A 17015-nucleotide genomic window follows, 5' to 3' on the forward strand; every position below is an offset into this window, starting at 1 on the left:
AATATTGCTAAAGCATTTGCAACAATCTTCTGCCAGAAGTGCTGAGTGGATGATCCATCTCAGACGCCTCTGGAGGTCCTCAGCATTACAGATGCCAGTCTTCAGCCAATTCAATTGACTCCACGTGATATCAAGAAACGGCTGAGGCACTGGTTACCGCAAAGGCTATGAGCCCTGACAACATTGCAGCAATAGTACTGAAGACTTGTGCTCCAAAACTAGCTGCACCCCTAGCCAAGCTGTTCCAGTACAGCTTCAACATTGGCATCTACCTGGTAATGTGGAAAATTGCCCAGGTATGTCCTGTATACAAAAAGCAGGACAAATCCAACTCAGCCAATTACCACCCCATCAGTCTACTCTTAATCATCAGTAAAGTGATGGAAGGAGTCATGACCTCATGACTCTTGACCTCATTACAGCCTTGGTTCAAACTGGACAAAAGAGCTGAACTCCAGAGGTGAGGTGAGAGTGATTCCCCTTGACATCAAGGCAGCATTTGACAGAGTGTGGCATCAAGAAGCCCCAGCAAAACTGGGGCCAGTGGGAATCGGGGGAAAACTCTCTGCTGGTTGGAGTCATACCTAACATAAAGGAAAAAGGCTGTGGTTGTTGGAGGTCAATCATCTCAGTTCCAGGACATCACTGCATGAGTTCCTCAGGGTAGTGTCCTAAGCCCAGCCATCTTCAGCTGTTTCATCAGTGACCTTACCTCCATCATAAGGTCAGAAATAGGAATGTTTGCTGATGATTGCACAGTGTTCAGCACCATTTGTGACTCCTCAGATACTGAAGCAGTCCATGTCCAAATGTGGCAAGACCTGGACAATATCCAGGCTTGGGTTAACAAGTGGCAAGTAACATTTGCGTCACACAAGTGACAGGCAATGACTAACTCCAACAAGAGAGAATCCAACTATTGCCCCTTGATGTTCAATGGTATTACTATCACTGAATCCCCCATTATCAACATCCTGGGGGTTATCATTGACCAGAAACTGAACTGGACTAGCCATATAAATACTGTGGCTACAAGAGCATTTCAAAGGTTAGGAATCCTGCGGTGACTAACTCCCCTGACTCTCCAAAGCTGTCCACCATCTACAAGACACAGGTCAGGAGTGTGCAGCTCCAACAACACTCAAAAAGCTTGACACCATTCAGTCTAAAGTAGCCTGCTTGATTGGCACCCAACACACAAACATTCACTCCCTCCAGCACAGTGGAAGTGGTGTGTACCATTACAAGATGCACTGCAGGAACTCACCAAGGCTCCTTAGACAGCACCTTTCAAAACCATGACCACTACCATCTAGAAGGACAAGAGCAGTGGACAATGGGAACATTGGAAGTTCCCCTTCAAGCCACTCACCAGTCTGACTTGGAAATATACTGTTCTTCCTTCCCTGTAGCTTGTTCAAAATCCTGAAACTCCCTCCCTAACAGCACTGTGGGCGTACTTACACCACATGGACTGCAGTGGTTCAAGAAGGCAGCTCTGCATCGCCATCTTAAGGGCAATTAGGAATAGGCAGTAAATGCTGGCCTAGCCAGCGATGCCCACATCTCATGATGAATAAAAAAAATAGTTACCCAGAAAATGTTAGAAGAATTAACGTCTGGGTAACTACTGTACAGATCCAGACTGACCTTCCCCACAGGAACCCCCCCAAAACACACCCCTGAACCCCCCCTCACTGAGGACTCCCCTCACACCCCCCCCCCGACCAACCACCACCCCATGGTATTCCCCAACCCCACCCGCCAACGACTCCCCCACTCGCACAGGCCGCACTCTCATCCCTACACACACACCCGAGGCCTGACGCCCTCCTCCCCACAGGCCCTAACCGATTTCCCCCCACTGCAGGCCTTACCCGACCCAACCGGAACACCCCCACAGTCTGAATCCCACCATCCCCAAGACCTGACACACCCCCCCACTCCCCCCACTGAGGCCCGATTTGTTTCCCCCATCCCTAATCCTCGTCCCCCCCAATCACTACTTCCCTGCACCCCCCACTCCACCCACCATGGCCCGACCTCTGATACCCCTTTCTGATCTCTAATCCCACCCCCAACCCTTCCAAATCCCATCCATTTACCTTAGACACTTAACTTCTCCCTGGCCTGTCAAGAACGTTTAAATTTCAATGGGGCCTTTAACTTACCTAGTTTACAGCAGCTAGTGCTGTAAAAAAGGGGGTGTGTCCTCCTTCACTGGACTTCGATGCTGGACCTTGGGGATGTGCTGCACTGCCTGGATCTCACCCAGCCTGAGTCAGAAGGTCTGGCGAGATAAGATTGGAAGAAAAATCATGTAAGTAATTGGGCACAGAGTGGCAATCCGACACTGATTATCACTCCGAGGAAGTTAAGGCCCATTGTTAACATTTCAGATCAACAACCTTTCATCAGCTCAAAGTACACATATGTTATTCCTAAAGAAGCCAGTAACCATTCTGGTGTAAACAGTGCTGATATTGGATGTTCCAGGCTTATGATATGAATTTCTCTCATTAACTGAGACAAGAAAAATATGAGCAAGGAGCAAGGACGTTATCTTAGAACTGTATAAAACATTAGATAGGCCACAACTAGAGTACTGTGTACAGTTCTGGTCACCAGATTGCAGGAAGGATGTGATCTCATTAGAGAGGGTACACAGGAGATTTATGAGGATATTCCTAGGGCTGGAAAATTTTAACTATGAGGAAAGTTTGGTTAGGTTGGGATTGTTTTCTTTGAAACATAAGAGGCTGAAGGGAGATTCAGTTGAAGTGTATAATATTATGAGGCCAATATTGAGTTGATGGGAAGGATTTATTTACCTTAGCAGAGAGGTCGATAACCCGGGGTCATAGATTTGAAGTAACTGGTCTAGGATTAAAAGGGAGTTGAAGAGTAATTTGCTCACCCAAGATTGTGGTGGGGGGTCTGGAACTCACTGCTTGAAAGGGTGATAGAGGCAGAAACCCTTACTGTATTTAAAAAAAAAACTTGGATATGCACTTGAAGTGCTACAGTCTCCAAAACCAAGAGGTGGAAAGTAGGATTAAGCTGGATATCTCTTTTTCAGCTGGCTCAGGCATGATGGGCTGAATGGCCTCCTTCTGTGCTGTAAATTTCTATGCTTCAATTAATTTCTTGATGGTTACATTTTCTAATGAATTCTAAAGGATTTATTGAAAAATTGTGGAATTGATGGCAAAATTGGACAATTTATTAGTAGCTTCTGAAAGATTTATTTCTCCTTGACCCTTAGTATCCATCATGAAAATATCAACACTATTTAGGGAACAGCTTAGCTCTCTCAGAGCACAGTTAGTGTGGCACTACTAACTATAATGCTCGTTAAGAAAGTATAAAATCTATGAAAATTGGACTTGGTGGTAGAACGTTCAAAGATAGGATTTCAGCAGATATTTTTCTTGAAGCATTTATAACCTTTTAATATGTTATGAATATAAAGGATATTGAGTGATTTTGTGGATTGATAGCCAAAATTAAATATAATTGAGTTGATTTTTCACGAGGTTGGTGGTTTCCGATTGGGTGCTGTAACTTCGCTGGGGTTTCCACACATCTTCAGCTGAAGAAACAGCAAGTGATTGGGAAACCCTCAAGTGGAAATTCAACTCTGATCCCTTTTTGTGGAATATATGTTTCATGTTAATGTAAACTGTATTTTAATTGCAACTACATCTGAAAAATTCACTTTGGATAAACTTAAAAGAAAGTTTTAAAAGAAAGTTAGATTGTTTCTTATTTAGTGGTGAATGTCCAATTATTTGCATTCCACAGATGACTTTGAGTCAAAGTATAATTTTCATTCAGTTGAAGACCTTCCACCTCCAGATGAATATAAATCGTTTCCCAGGACATACCCAAGCAAGCAGCCCAGAGGTAAGCACATCACTTGTCAATTCAGTATTACAGTGTTAATGGTGAATAATTTAACCAAATGCCCTTGGTGGGAAGTTGATGCTATCAGTTGACTTCAAAGGATTTGAAGTATGGTATAAAATGGGTGGTCAGTTTGATTGCTTCATATTGTTGGCTGGGTTAATTTAAAATTACTCCTTATATTTCTCTGTGCATGCTTTTTAATTTATAGCTTTTTTTCCTACATAGTATTTTACAGCAAGTTATTTCTTGCCACACCCTAAATAGCAATTAGATTTGATACAGGGATAAATACAAGGGTTAAAACTGGAAACTGAAGAGGGGAAAAGGGAAGAATATATAGTGAAGAGAGAGGGTGCAAAATGAAGAGTTTAACGCTCCTATTATACTGCACAAAGTAACGTAATATAGGCATGTTTCTGAGAGTGATGTTTGTGGACAGCTGTGGTCCTGTTGTCTGCTTATACTGCTCTTTGTGTTTGGGAAAATACAGCTCAAAACACATGCACAAAGCTACAATCACTGGTTCCTGATTGCCATGAAAATTTCTGCAGTTGCCTCTTTTCTAAATGTAATGGTGATAAAACTTGGGTACTTTTTAAGGTTTAGGAAGATGACTACACAATGACTGCTTATACTGCAAATTCATCAAATAGTCTGTAAACAGCCATTGGCAGATTGTGTCACTACTGATAGCAAATACTCCACAGATTGTTTGTAGAGGACGGGGCGGGAAAGATTGTATCATATCAGCACAAAATGTGCACTATTGCTGGATATTTACAAAATTATTGATTGACAACGAAAAGAAAGTTGTGAATTAGACTCAACTTCTTCTGTAGTGCCTAATGAGATGAGAACATATTTAGTGCCTTTACCATATTTTCTAAGCACCAATATTTTAAAATCAAAATAGCATAATTAATCTCTTATTTTTAAGCGTTCTCTCACCCTTAAAAACGCACTTTACTGATTGTTTGAGCAAGCTAGTTGACCTCGGTGACAAACAGCTGAGCCTGCACCTACTTTATTTGGTGTCCATGCTTATAGTAAGGGCCAGTCGATAGCAATTAGGAATGGACCTTAAGTTTATCTTGGTTCCTCCCCCAGTACAAGGACAGAGAGGGGAATACTCACACTCCTAGCACCATCTAGGCCGAGGTCATCTAACCATGAATCTTGAACTCCCTGGTCTTTATCACTCAGCACCATAGTTATCTTTGGAGAGTGTAGCTTGTTATTTTTATTAATGAGATGTCTAGTCTGATCAAGGTGAGGAACATCAGTACTGGGAAATGGAGCAATTTTTTTCATCTGGCATTGCATTCATTTTTTCCTTAAACTTTTAAATTTACTTCTGATTAACCTTTCCAATACACGATGTGAGTGTATCGAGTATAGCATGAACCTGTCAGCTATTTATGATTTGTATCCTGTATTAGTCTGAGACAAGTACATAGGGGCTCATCAAGGAATAATTCTGAAACCACATACTTTCCTGTTGGCTGGTTCAGTCTCTGGGCCACCTGTCCGAGCTGGTGAACTGCAGTTGGATGCCTGTTTTGCCCTTTCAGTCTGATGCTGGCATGGTAATGAGACCTAGGCCACCAAATAAATTGCTTTCCCGCCGGCACTATCGGCTGGCCAGCCAATTAGTTAAAATCCATCATGTGAATGATTTTGGTTCACTTGCTTTATTCCTTGCCACGGTTGTATTTGTATATGCTTTTTTCTGTTTTGTGAGATGTTCTTTGGTTGCTAGAGCCATTTTGGGAATTCACGAAACTTGCTTTGGCTCACATTTCCAGCCAGTGGAATGTTGAAGATTACAATGTTACAAAACAGACACTGAGTTAATCTGTATGAACCAATCTCTACTTTACTCACTGAGGAAATAATGGGAAGAAAACTCCCTATCCTTGAATCACTAGTTCAGGGACACTGAACAATAGGGTTTTAAGCAACTGATATTCAATACACTTAATACTCCACTAACATCTAGTTTCTATGATTAATTCATGTTTCCCATTTTCATTTGTGTAAACTTTGGAATGCAGACCACAAAATTTGATAATCCTGAAGACAGATGTAGGGGATCACAATGCATGATTAATCGGCGCCTTTTGCAGGCGTAATGCCTACTCATTACCATGACTGGAGTGTGCAGCCAGAGCTACCTGCGCTGTTGAGTGGCTGCACACCTCGGGCAGAATTTTATGTATGATGTGCGGGTGGCGGAGCCACACATCAGTGCTTAAGATGTCACGTGCTGATGTTGGGCGAGCGTGCTGACGTCAGCACACGCCATCGCGATATTTAGCTGGGCGGGCGCGCGATGAAGTGCGACGCGTGCCCGCCATTAATTAAAGGCCTTGTTAAGGCCCTTAACTCGGCAATCGATGCCGATTTTGAGGTGCCCGTGTGAACTTCAGCTCGGTGCATGGACACAACGGGCAGGCGGGTAAGTGATTTTTTTAACAAACCTCATCCATGGGTGATATATGTGGGCTCAGAGGGGTTGTTAATATTTTATCTGAAGTATTTATTGCAGAAAGTGTTTTAAACTTGCCTGTGTGATTGTTAGCAGTTCAGATTGATTTCCAATAGCTTTCTCTGTACTTTGAAGCTTCAGCTCAGCAGTCTGCAGACAGTCATCTTTCTCGGGCTTGCAGCTTTCCGGAGGCCTCCACTGAGCCTGGGGGTATGGGTTCTGACATCTCCACTGGAGGCAGCTCCTCTGAGGAGGAAGGGAGGGATAGAATAAGGAGGAGGCCAGGAGTGAACAATCAGCCTTCAGGGGAGCCACCTTTGGGAGGCCAGGCGCAGGCACAAGGGGCGCAGGGCCAAGAGGTTGTCCAAGGTGGAAGGGGCCACAGAAAACACCGCTATCCTGCTGCCAGGGTATGCAGGTGGCGAAGCAGCTACCTCAATATGCCTGAGGTGCAGTGTCGAAGGAGGCTTCAACTGTCAAGGGAAACAGTGAACTATGTCTGTCAGATGATTGGCCCTGAGATCTCCCCTAACTGTGTGGGTGGACACCCCATGCCAGCGGCTCTCAAGGTCACAGTTGCCCTCCACTTCTATGCATCTGGCTCCTTCCAGGGCTCGGCGGGTGATCTTTGCGGTGTCTCCCAATCAGCTGTCCACACTTGTGTCAAGCAGGTTACAGGTGCTCTGTTCAGACGTGCATTGACCTTCATCCACTTCCACTGTGACCAGGCAAGCCAGACAGAGCGAGCCAGAGGCTTCGTGGCCATTGCTGGCTTCCCCCGCGTCCAGGGTGCAATAGGCTGCACACATGTGGCCATCAAGGCGCCAGCAGGTGAGCCCGGTGCTTATGAGACAACCTGCTGACTCTGCTGTCCTGTTGGCCTCGATGACCTTGGCGGCCGTCCTCTGGCTCGTGGAGCCTGTGCTGGCCCCATCTGGGAGGGAGTGGCCAGTTCCAGAACTGGCACCTCCCCAGTTGTCGCAGCCTCAACGGATGCAACGGTCACTGGCAGAGTGGCGGAGGAGATGCTGCCCTCATCTGGAGCACCCTGAGAGGAGCTCGCAGCGACGACAGGCAGCTGCTGCGCTGACGAGATGTCACATTGGACCTCCCTGCTCACCGCAGATGGATGGGCACCAAGCTGGGACACTTGGTACCCAGAACATCTCGCACATTGCCAATGACCACCTGTGGCCATTACCGCTGTGAGGGCTTGCAGGTCAGAGCGTAACCCAATAAGATGATTCTCAATCTGTTGGAGGCCCCTCTCCATGAGAGTCGTTAATCTCTCAATGGAGGAAGCCTGAAGCTCTGTCCTAAGGTTCATGCCTTCACTGACACTCTGCCTGCATTCCTCCACCACAGAGACCAAGTGAAGCACACCCTCATGCAACCCTGTCAGATGTTCCCGCGCACCCTACCACTTGTCCTGTAGCTGCTGCATGGCTGACATCTCCAGAGGCACATCATCACTGCCTGACTCAGCATGTGCCTGGTCCCCTGCAGTCCTCTGGCTGCTGGCGACATCGGCACTCTCTGTCCGTGCCATCTCCTCCAGCGATTGTGAAGTACCCTCTCCACTGTGCCCCGGGACACTAGCCGACATCATTATCCCCACCGATGTGGTTGTCGCTGCGCAGGTGCCTGGCTCGCTGAAATGCTGTGATGCAAGTTGCAATTGACGCCCCTCAGGTGTGGAGGGGGGGCTCTGGACTTGTTCCTGGCGGCCATGCGGTGGTGATGCTGAAATTACCAACAAGGACAGTGCATCAGTTAGCGTTCAGTCAGTAACACCTTTCATCCCTTTTCCCCCCAGACTCATAATGCGCTCAGCCTTCAAGAACCTAAGGAGACGAACATTGGTGGGGTGGTAAATAGTCAAGAGGAGGCCCAAACATTACATGCGCATACAGACATGCTGGTCAGATGGCCTAAGGAATGTCACATGAAATGTTATGTGGATAAGTGTGCAGTTAAGCACTTGGGCAAGACAAACAAGGTATGGGAATACATGACTAATGATAGGACCGTGGAAAGTCACGACAATTACAGGGACCTTGCTGGGCAGACCCGTTAAGGTAGCAGAACAGGAACGTAAGGCGTTTAACAAGGTGGAAGCCAGACTTGCCTTTATTAGCCGAGGAATAGAATGTAGGAAAAGGGACGTCATGTTACAAGTGCAGAAAACGCTGTCGAGGCCACATCTACACTTCTGCGTTCAGTTGTGACCTGCGCTACATGGGAGGGATGGCATTGGAGTGGGGAGAGTGCAGAGGTTCCTGACCTGAATGCATGCTGGCCTGGAGAGTTGGAGTTATGAGGAAACATTGCATACACTTGCGACATTTGCAATGGAGCACAGGAGATTGACAGGTCACATTATTGACCTTCACACCGTTATGAGAGGCATAGACTGGGTGGACAGAAGGCAACATTTTCCCTCAGTGCAGGGATGACTAACATGGTGGCATTTATTTAAGTTGAGTACCATGAGGTTGACAGGTGAGGTGCTGAGGACCTTTTGGACAGAGTTAATGTGGGACGCACTGGCTGAAAGGGTGGTGGAGGTACAAACCCTCCTAAGATGCAATAAGTCATTGGATGTGCAGCAGCGGTGCCATGGCATGTTAGGCCATGGGGATAGTGGTCAGAAATGGGATAAGGCGACTTTGGAAGGTGCTAGAGATGCGCATCCTCAAGGGGCTGAGGGACCTTTGTGTATGACCTACACATCTTACTGTATCAGTCTGTGAATGAGCAGTGTTGCTGCATTAACGATTGCAGAAACCACCAGTGCTTTGGATGGTGGGGAGACAGAGTGGATGGGACTGTGGCCCTCAAATACCTGGCTGCTGCACCCCAGCCTCGCTGACACCTGCCGACCTGGCCGCTTGCCTCCTCCCCAGCTCCATGGCCTGCTCTTCAAATGTGTTTACGTGCTGCAGCACGGCGTGTCCACCACCTGTCCGCAAACGGTTCCTCATATTGTGCTCTGTTTTTGCCTGCAGAACAGAGAAGAGCATTTATTGGGGCTGATCACTCATGTACTCTGCACGCGCACGCTGCACCCCAACCACAGTGGCCCATCCGAGGCCTCAAGCGGCTTCTGTCCACACTACTGGTGATCAGTCCCCAGAAGATAGTACGGCTGCTCCCAACCCTCTCCCCCAATGGCCATCTTGGACACATTTGGCACCCATCATTTTGAATAACACACGGGTCTTAGCGCCCATGGCAAGGAGGCGCAACTAGGTGCGGTGCCAAGGCCAGCAGATGGCTCTTGGCCACGACACCTTGAGGCTCCCCGTCCACCATCTCATCACCATCAATATGACATGTGTTGGAGTTCTGAGTATGTGTCTAGCTGCCTCCCCTGCAGGTTGCCCCCAGACTACTCAAATGCGACAAACACCAACATATGCTGCGGGGAGAACCCATCTTCTCCTCAACCACTAAGGCTGATGTAAGCATGGTCACTATCTGTTTGCCCACCCAGCGTGCGCCAAATGCCCAATGCAGTATCGACACTAAGACATGGGGTGGTGGGGGGACCTCAAAGGCTAAGGCTACCTGCTGGGTTAAGTGGCCAAGGCTGACATGGTACTCACCCTGCCAGAGCGCAACAAATCATTGAAGCATTTGTGGCACTGGGTTCCTGTGCACCGCACAGCATCTTGAGAGCTTACTGCCTCTGCCACCTCCTGCCTTGCTTGCCTGGTCACGTGGGGGCCATCCTCCTCCCATCATCCTCCCATCATCAGGAAACAACACTTCCCGACGATGTGACACCTCTTCCAGGAGGGCAGCAAGGCAGGCATCGGAGAACCGAGGGGCACAGTGACCCCCTCCGCTGACCTACCCTGCAGCCCGCCCCCCTCCTCCTCTGCCCTGCCCTCCTCTCGAGCCTGCTGTGCAGACTGGTCGCTGGCCATGGTGAACAGCCTAAAGGAGGCAGCCTGGCCTTTCTTTATACAGAGTGCCATTTCCCCTTTGGAACCGGCAGTCTGTACACGCCCGCCGCACATTTGAATTTCCTGCTGTACACGGGAGTCTGAAACGCGCTGGGCGGGCCTTAATTGGCCCACCCGCGCAAAATGGCGGTGCAGCGTTTTTCGCCGGCGGAGATTGGCTACGCGCCCGCTGCCGATTTGGTTAGGCTCGCCCACCCGACAAACAAAATTCTGCCCCTCAGCAGGGGGCCAAAATTTGTCCGAGTTTAGTACCAGTTAAAGCCGACTTGCATCTCTGAAAGCCAACCTGCATATCTTTAATGAGAGTTGTATTATGGCTGGAGCAGGTGCTGGAAATCAATCTAAAACTGATTCTGACCGGAGAAAGACACAAAATAGCAAAACCATGGGAGAGAACAGGCTTCAAGATTTTACGACCCAGCATTTGAGGCTTTGGTTGAGGAGGTGTAGAAGAAGGAGAGATGTATTATATCCAAAAGAGGCCAATAGGCCCTCTGGACAAAGAATGAGAAGGCAGTGGGACTGGATAGCTGTGGCAGTCAATGCCAGGGGTCAAGTCCTGAGGACCTGGATGCAAAAGTGCTACAAAAAGTTCACTATTTCAGATGAGTGGCCAACATCAGTGAATGCAACTTCAAATAACTTACCCCACCAACTGGACTTCTAGCCTCAAACACTTTTCAATGCATTAAATCTCCTGCTCTTGCCTATCAAATGTCTATCAGTCAGGACTCATAAATAATATTCAAAGCTTCACCTCATCCTTACGCAATTAGCTCAACTGCAAGCCTCACCCATTTCTCACAGCTTGCATACGTTTGGTGATGTGGCTATCATGGTTGAATAATTGGCAGATTGCACCACACTCACTTGCACAACTCCCTGTCTCTTGCAGAACAAGGTGGCACACAACTGCAGGCAGCAGGTGCTAACTGGTGAGGGATAGGTGTGACTGCATGTCCTCACCCCTGTAGAGGAGTTGCTGCTCATCATCATTGGAGCGGCCACTGCTGAGGCCAATGCAAGTGGGGGAGCTGCTACTATAGAAGATGATGGTATTTTGATACGTAATCCTCCTTCTCATATCCCACTTTTCCCTCAGCTTCTGATTTAGAAGATTAAGGTAGTGTAAGCATGCACCACTTACTTCCTTCCCCCTACACTGCCCTCACCACCACCCTCTCATAACAAACCTAATTTTGTCCCTTTCTCCTTTCATATACCCAAGGACTGCACCCTGGCCAGGCAGTGGTGGAAGAACAATAGTTGGAGGAGCAAGAAGACAGTGATAATGAAGAAACACTGTGACTTAAACTCTTGCTTGCAGCCACCAGCTCAGATACTGACACTGAATGTTTGGAGCATAGATTAGAGACAGGATATGCATGTAATGAGTCACTGGGCTTGAGTGGCCTGCTGACAGGGCAGGGTTCAAGGCAGTACTAGCTTCGCAGAGGGGGAGATTGCAAAGGAGTTCTGTTATGGAGGATTCAGATGAGCACTTTAATGTGGCAGGCTAGAGAAAAAGGTTAATAAGTACGTGAGCAGTGAGATTTTTGGTACACTGGCAGCCTGTGTTCAATATCAAGGAGCATTGAGGAGCCCAGTACCACCTTTTCACAGGGCTTGGTGCAGAGCTTGGAGACCATCCTTTCTAGCATGGAACTTGTGGCCAACTCCATTAGCACACTTGTGGACCCAACCATGATGCAGCCTCTGAGGCTGGTGTCTTAAATTCCATTGTAGCACAAGCAGGGGCCATCCAGGCACTGACTGGAAGCTCAGACTGAAGTCATGCAAGGTAAGGCTGCTGCCATCATGGCTGTAGATACTAGTACTCAAATGGGATTGAAGAGTCTCACTGAAGTCCTGTAATCTGTACCCAACGCATTACTAGGATTGCTGGGTGCTGCCCTGGGAGATGACAGTGGCTCCAGAAATATGTTGGCATCTCTTAGGAAGAATAAATTCATCCTCCCAACCCTGTTACTCTACCAGTGCCGTTACTGTTACCTGTCAGCGAGCCAGTCCAAACTGCTGCCACTCATGTCAAGATGGTGCAGTCCTTAGACATGATTTCTTGGTCAGAGCTGCTCCAGGTGGTTCGCCAAGACCATCTGCAGTAGTCTCCTCCTCTAAAGGTCCGCAACCTTCCACCAGCCATGCTGCAGCCAATTAACTGACAGAACTATGCCAGAAGATTTCACATTTTCAAACAAAAACAAATTTTATCGTATATCAAAAAGAATTAAACAAAGTAAGCATTATTAACTTAACACTATAGTTTACAACTACATATATTATGAACTCAGCTTTACTTTTTACTACCCCCCAAAAACTCCCTTATACATTACAACTATCTTGAAGGTGCATTCACTTGTTTAGGGACCAACCACTGCCTAAAATAAAAGCAAAATACTCCAGATGCTTGAAATCTGCAACAAAACCAGAAAATGCTGGAAAAACTCAGCAGGTCTAGCAGCATCCGTGGAGAGAGAAACAGAATGAACATTTCAAGTCCAAATGACTCTTCATCAGAGCCATTCCACTGCCTTCTGGAATTCACTTTAATTGTCCTCAGTTTTCCAGTTATCCTCCAAGGTTAGTTTCTATGGGGTCATTAGCATTTTTTAGCTATGTGACCCTTCATCTTTTCTTTACAGACCTCATGGGCAGAATTTTACGAGTTGGCGAGCGGGGGCGGGGCCCGCTCGTCGACATGTAAAATGACGCGCAGTGACGTTGGGGGGAAGTCCCATTTAAATTTTCAGGAAGGCGGGAGCGCAGCAAAATCAGCTGCGTGCCCGCCGACCTGTCAATGGCCAATTGAAGCCATTGACAGGGTCAATTAAGTAATTAATTGGCAGGCAGGTCAGGAGCCCCGGCGGGAACTAGAAAAAACATGAAACCTCATCCACGGGCAGGATGAGGTTTCATGTAGGCTTTAAAAAAAATTTTAATAAAGATTTTGTAAAAATTATGGACACGTTCCAACTCATGTGACATGTAAGGGAAATTTTATTTTTCTATTTTTATCTTTTTTACATGTACACCCGAATTCCCTGAGGTAGTACTCTTAGCCCCAGGAAGAGTGCGCTCTTTCATGTGCGAAAGAGCGCACTCTCGATTTTATAAATTCCGCACCCCCCCCCCCTCCCGCTTGCACAGGGAGCACATAGCGCTTCCCTGCGGACATCAAGCTGGGCGGGCCTTAATTGGCTCGCCCACGTAAAATGGCACCGCACCTCCGATTGGGGGCGCCAATCGGAAGCGTGCTCGTACGCGCCTGCCCATCAACTTCCCCCCCAACGGGGGAAAATTCAGCCCCATGTGTGTGGATGCCTCAGCTACTTGTTCGGGTTGCCGGCAGTTACCTAGCTGCCTTTCCACAGCCTTAATGCTAACTCTTATGACTGCTTTCCACCACAAGGCTCTGTGAGGACCATTTTGGCTTTCTTCCATCACCTGCAAGCTGGAGCAAATAGGAACGTAGGACTTAGGAGCAGGAGTAGGCTTTTCATTTTTTCCCCTCACAAAATCCAAATTGAGATAGAGCCCCACCAGCATTCCATGTGGTGAATGATGAAGTTAATACTTTCTCTGCTTGAAGTGCAGGTCCAACTAACTATCATCTCAATCTGGTGAGATGCAGTCTACACTGAAGCAAAGCTGCAACTGCCTTTGTCCCAAAAACTGAACTCCATACTTCTGTCAGCAAACACACACTGATAAATTAAACAAAAGAACCTTCTAACCAAGGCTCCATCCTGATTCATTATCTCTATGGCAAAGTGGCATTCTTTGGTTCAAATAGAAATGCAAACAAATTATTTTATCTTCAACACAACTCTTTGATTCTGTAACCCATAAGAAAAATATAGATTGTTCGTGGAGTTTTACGACCCTTTTCCCAGAAGTGCTGGCCCTGATAAGGAACCCTCTTGTTTACAACCTGGTTTTACCTTTTTTTTTGACCTGAGAACTACATACATAATTTAAAGCTTTTATTGAATTAAGTGTAGGCCTTCTGACTCCACCTGACTCCGCAGGAATGGGTCATTCATTATTCTAGTTTTAAATTTCTACCCCTGACCTTGTAAGATGAACATAGTTTAGCTTTCAACTGCAATTAACTCCAAAACAAAAACAGAATTACCTGGAAAAACTCAGCAGGTCTGGCAGCATCGGCGGAGAAGAAAAGAGTTGATGTTTTGAGTCCTCATGACCCGCTGAAGAAAAGAATTGACGTTTCAAGTCCTCATGACCCGCTGAAGGGTCATGAGGACTCGAAACGTCAACTCTTTTCTACTCCGCTGATGCTGCCAGACCTGCTGAGTTTTTCCAGGTAATTCTGTTTTTGTTTTGGATTTCCAGCATCCGCAGTAGTTTTTTGTTGCAATTAACTCCAAGCTTGTTTAAAGTGCATTCACTTGAGATACCTACCAAATTCTTAACAAGATACCCTCATATCTCTACAGTTTAAACTTTAATTCCTAAAATTAAAAGTTATATTCTAAAATATATAAATTGTGAACTAGATATTCGCAACAAGGCAGACACTAAGGTAATACACAATGGTGATTTTGGTATGCAACACTGCATGATTTACTTTATAAATGTGGTTTGGAATCATTATTTTGTGGTGTCATTTATTTTTGCATTGTGGCCAAACGAAAGCCACAGTGGCCAGTGAGAGGGAAGGTAAGGTGATGAATAGGGAATTGAGTTTGTTGATATGGTATCAGGGATGGATGAGTTGTTTAAAAAGAGCTTGGCAAGCGTGAGGCTGTCTCAGTTGCCTCCTCCCTTCCTCATACAACTGTTCCTGCTCTAGCAGAAGCAAATTGCAAAATGTTGCAAGTGTCTCCTGCTCCACCCTAGAAGGAGCCAGGAGCATAAAGGCTCATCGCCACCGTCACCTTCACCGCCAGTGGCAAAGCAGTCCTTGTCCTGCTCAAAGGATATAATTGTAGCTGCAGAATGTGGAAAATACCAGTGAGGATACCCTTAGTGAAGTGCAGATGTCTAACACATTGATCCTTGCTGAGCTTCAAAGAGGAGAATAAACATTTCTAAACATCCTCAGTGGATAAGCCCTCCTGACAAGAGCCCTTCTCCCCCTTCTTCTCCCTCTTCCATCAGCTTGTCTTTATCTGTACAGCCTCTGCTCACAGCACTCCATGTAGACTTTAGCAACTTCAAAGAACTCTGGAAAGTATCAAACACTTGTAGAATCATAGCAATGATTCCTATAAATTGCGCGGGCGGAGGCAGGGGCATCCTTCATGCTGCTGAATGGATTGAGCTCCAAAATGGCAGTGCTGGTGTCAAATCAACATTACAATGCTTCCCTCTAACAGATGCTATTTGCATGTGCACAATGCCCTCACCAATATGGTGTCTGGCATGACTCAAGCAGAAGAGCTCTAGCGGACATCATTTTGGAACTCTCAGACCACTCACAACACCCAAAAACAGGCCCGACATATCTGGACGTTACGTCCGCAGTCTTAAAAAAAGGTCTTTGAGAACAAAAAGCCACCTTTTATCATCAATGATGTCACACTCGGGAGAATCTTCTCCAGCTTAAAAATTTTAGGCATCAGGGCAATGTGCAATGTTCCCCTGTGGCACAATCTCACAAGAGGTGGCCAATTAACAAGCAGGTCCTGAGTTCTCCATCCAATTAAGGACAGCAGGCATGACACTGATGCAGGAGGCCCAAAGGGAGGGCCTAGAGGACTGGACAGCTGGCAGTCCCACTGGGATGCTGTTGGGTCAGATGGAAAGTGTGAAGGTGTCTCTAAATGGAGACACTGTCATAAAACTTCTTAGGGTTTAAGAATGAAGACCCAGAGCTGTCAAGGCCTCTCCACAAGAATGCTTTTAGCCATGGCTGTGCCCGTTTCAGCCTTGCCCTGATGCCCATGATAAAGCCATGGATAGCAGCTTCCGGGATCTCTCTGATTTCCCACTGTGAGACTACCTTACCTGCCGGACTCCTTACGCAGCGAGGGTCCATGCATCTTCCCTAAGATTGCATTGACGCGCACAATTAGGGCTAATTGCCCTTTCAAATATGTTGATTGGCTGCTTGCTGTTGGAAGAGGGAACACAATGGGGAGGTAGACCCAACGTGGCTCAGAATTTCCACCCTGAACACATTCCCACTATTCCCAAATTGCCTCCATGTGGCTGGGAAGATTTCAGCTAATGTGTACTGCCTTTGGCGGTAGTATGCAGGCAATGCCAGCAGAGTTGGAGTTTTTGAAATTAGACTTAATTACTGGAATATTTATCAAGTTTTGAAACAAAAGTGATTTCTTTGTGTTAGTGGCAATTTTACACTTTGATCAATATTTATACTTTGATGTTCTTCTTTTGGTACACCTACCACCAGCATGGCTATTGATGGAAACATGTGTGTGTGTTCAGTTTCCATGAGCAGGATTTTTCAGATGGCAGGGTCACCCATACTACCATCCAAGAGTCGGCGGGGACGCGATACTGGCTCCCCCACAGCCATTAGCTTTTGGCAGGGCATTAATTGACTCAGGGTGAGACTTTCACCCAACCTGGGAAGGAATTCCTACTTTAGAGAGCTGCCAGCCACAGCCAATTGGATGACCGGCAGCTCTGTAGGCTTG

The 17015-nt window shown here is 46.7% G+C and overlaps 1 protein-coding gene across 5 annotated transcripts in view; it reads left to right on the forward strand.

Moving 5' to 3' along the window:
- Nucleotides 1-17015, forward strand: part of LOC144678926 (WAS/WASL-interacting protein family member 3-like) — a 130602-nt gene that overhangs the window by 110261 nt on the left and 3326 nt on the right. For 3 of the 5 annotated variants that reach the window (XM_078539023.1, XM_078539024.1, XM_078539025.1), the window contains one exon: nucleotides 3805-3938. The exons of 1 other annotated variant lie outside the window; for it this stretch is intronic. In XM_078539023.1, coding sequence (XP_078395149.1) covers nucleotides 3805-3938 — 134 coding nt within the window. The remainder of the gene's footprint in view (nucleotides 1-3804; nucleotides 3939-17015) is intronic. One more of the 5 variants, XM_078539026.1, reaches the window with a different exon arrangement.

Source organism: Cetorhinus maximus, chromosome 3 (genome assembly GCF_964194155.1).
Source record: "Cetorhinus maximus chromosome 3, sCetMax3.hap1.1, whole genome shotgun sequence".
NCBI lineage: Eukaryota > Metazoa > Chordata > Chondrichthyes > Lamniformes > Cetorhinidae > Cetorhinus > Cetorhinus maximus.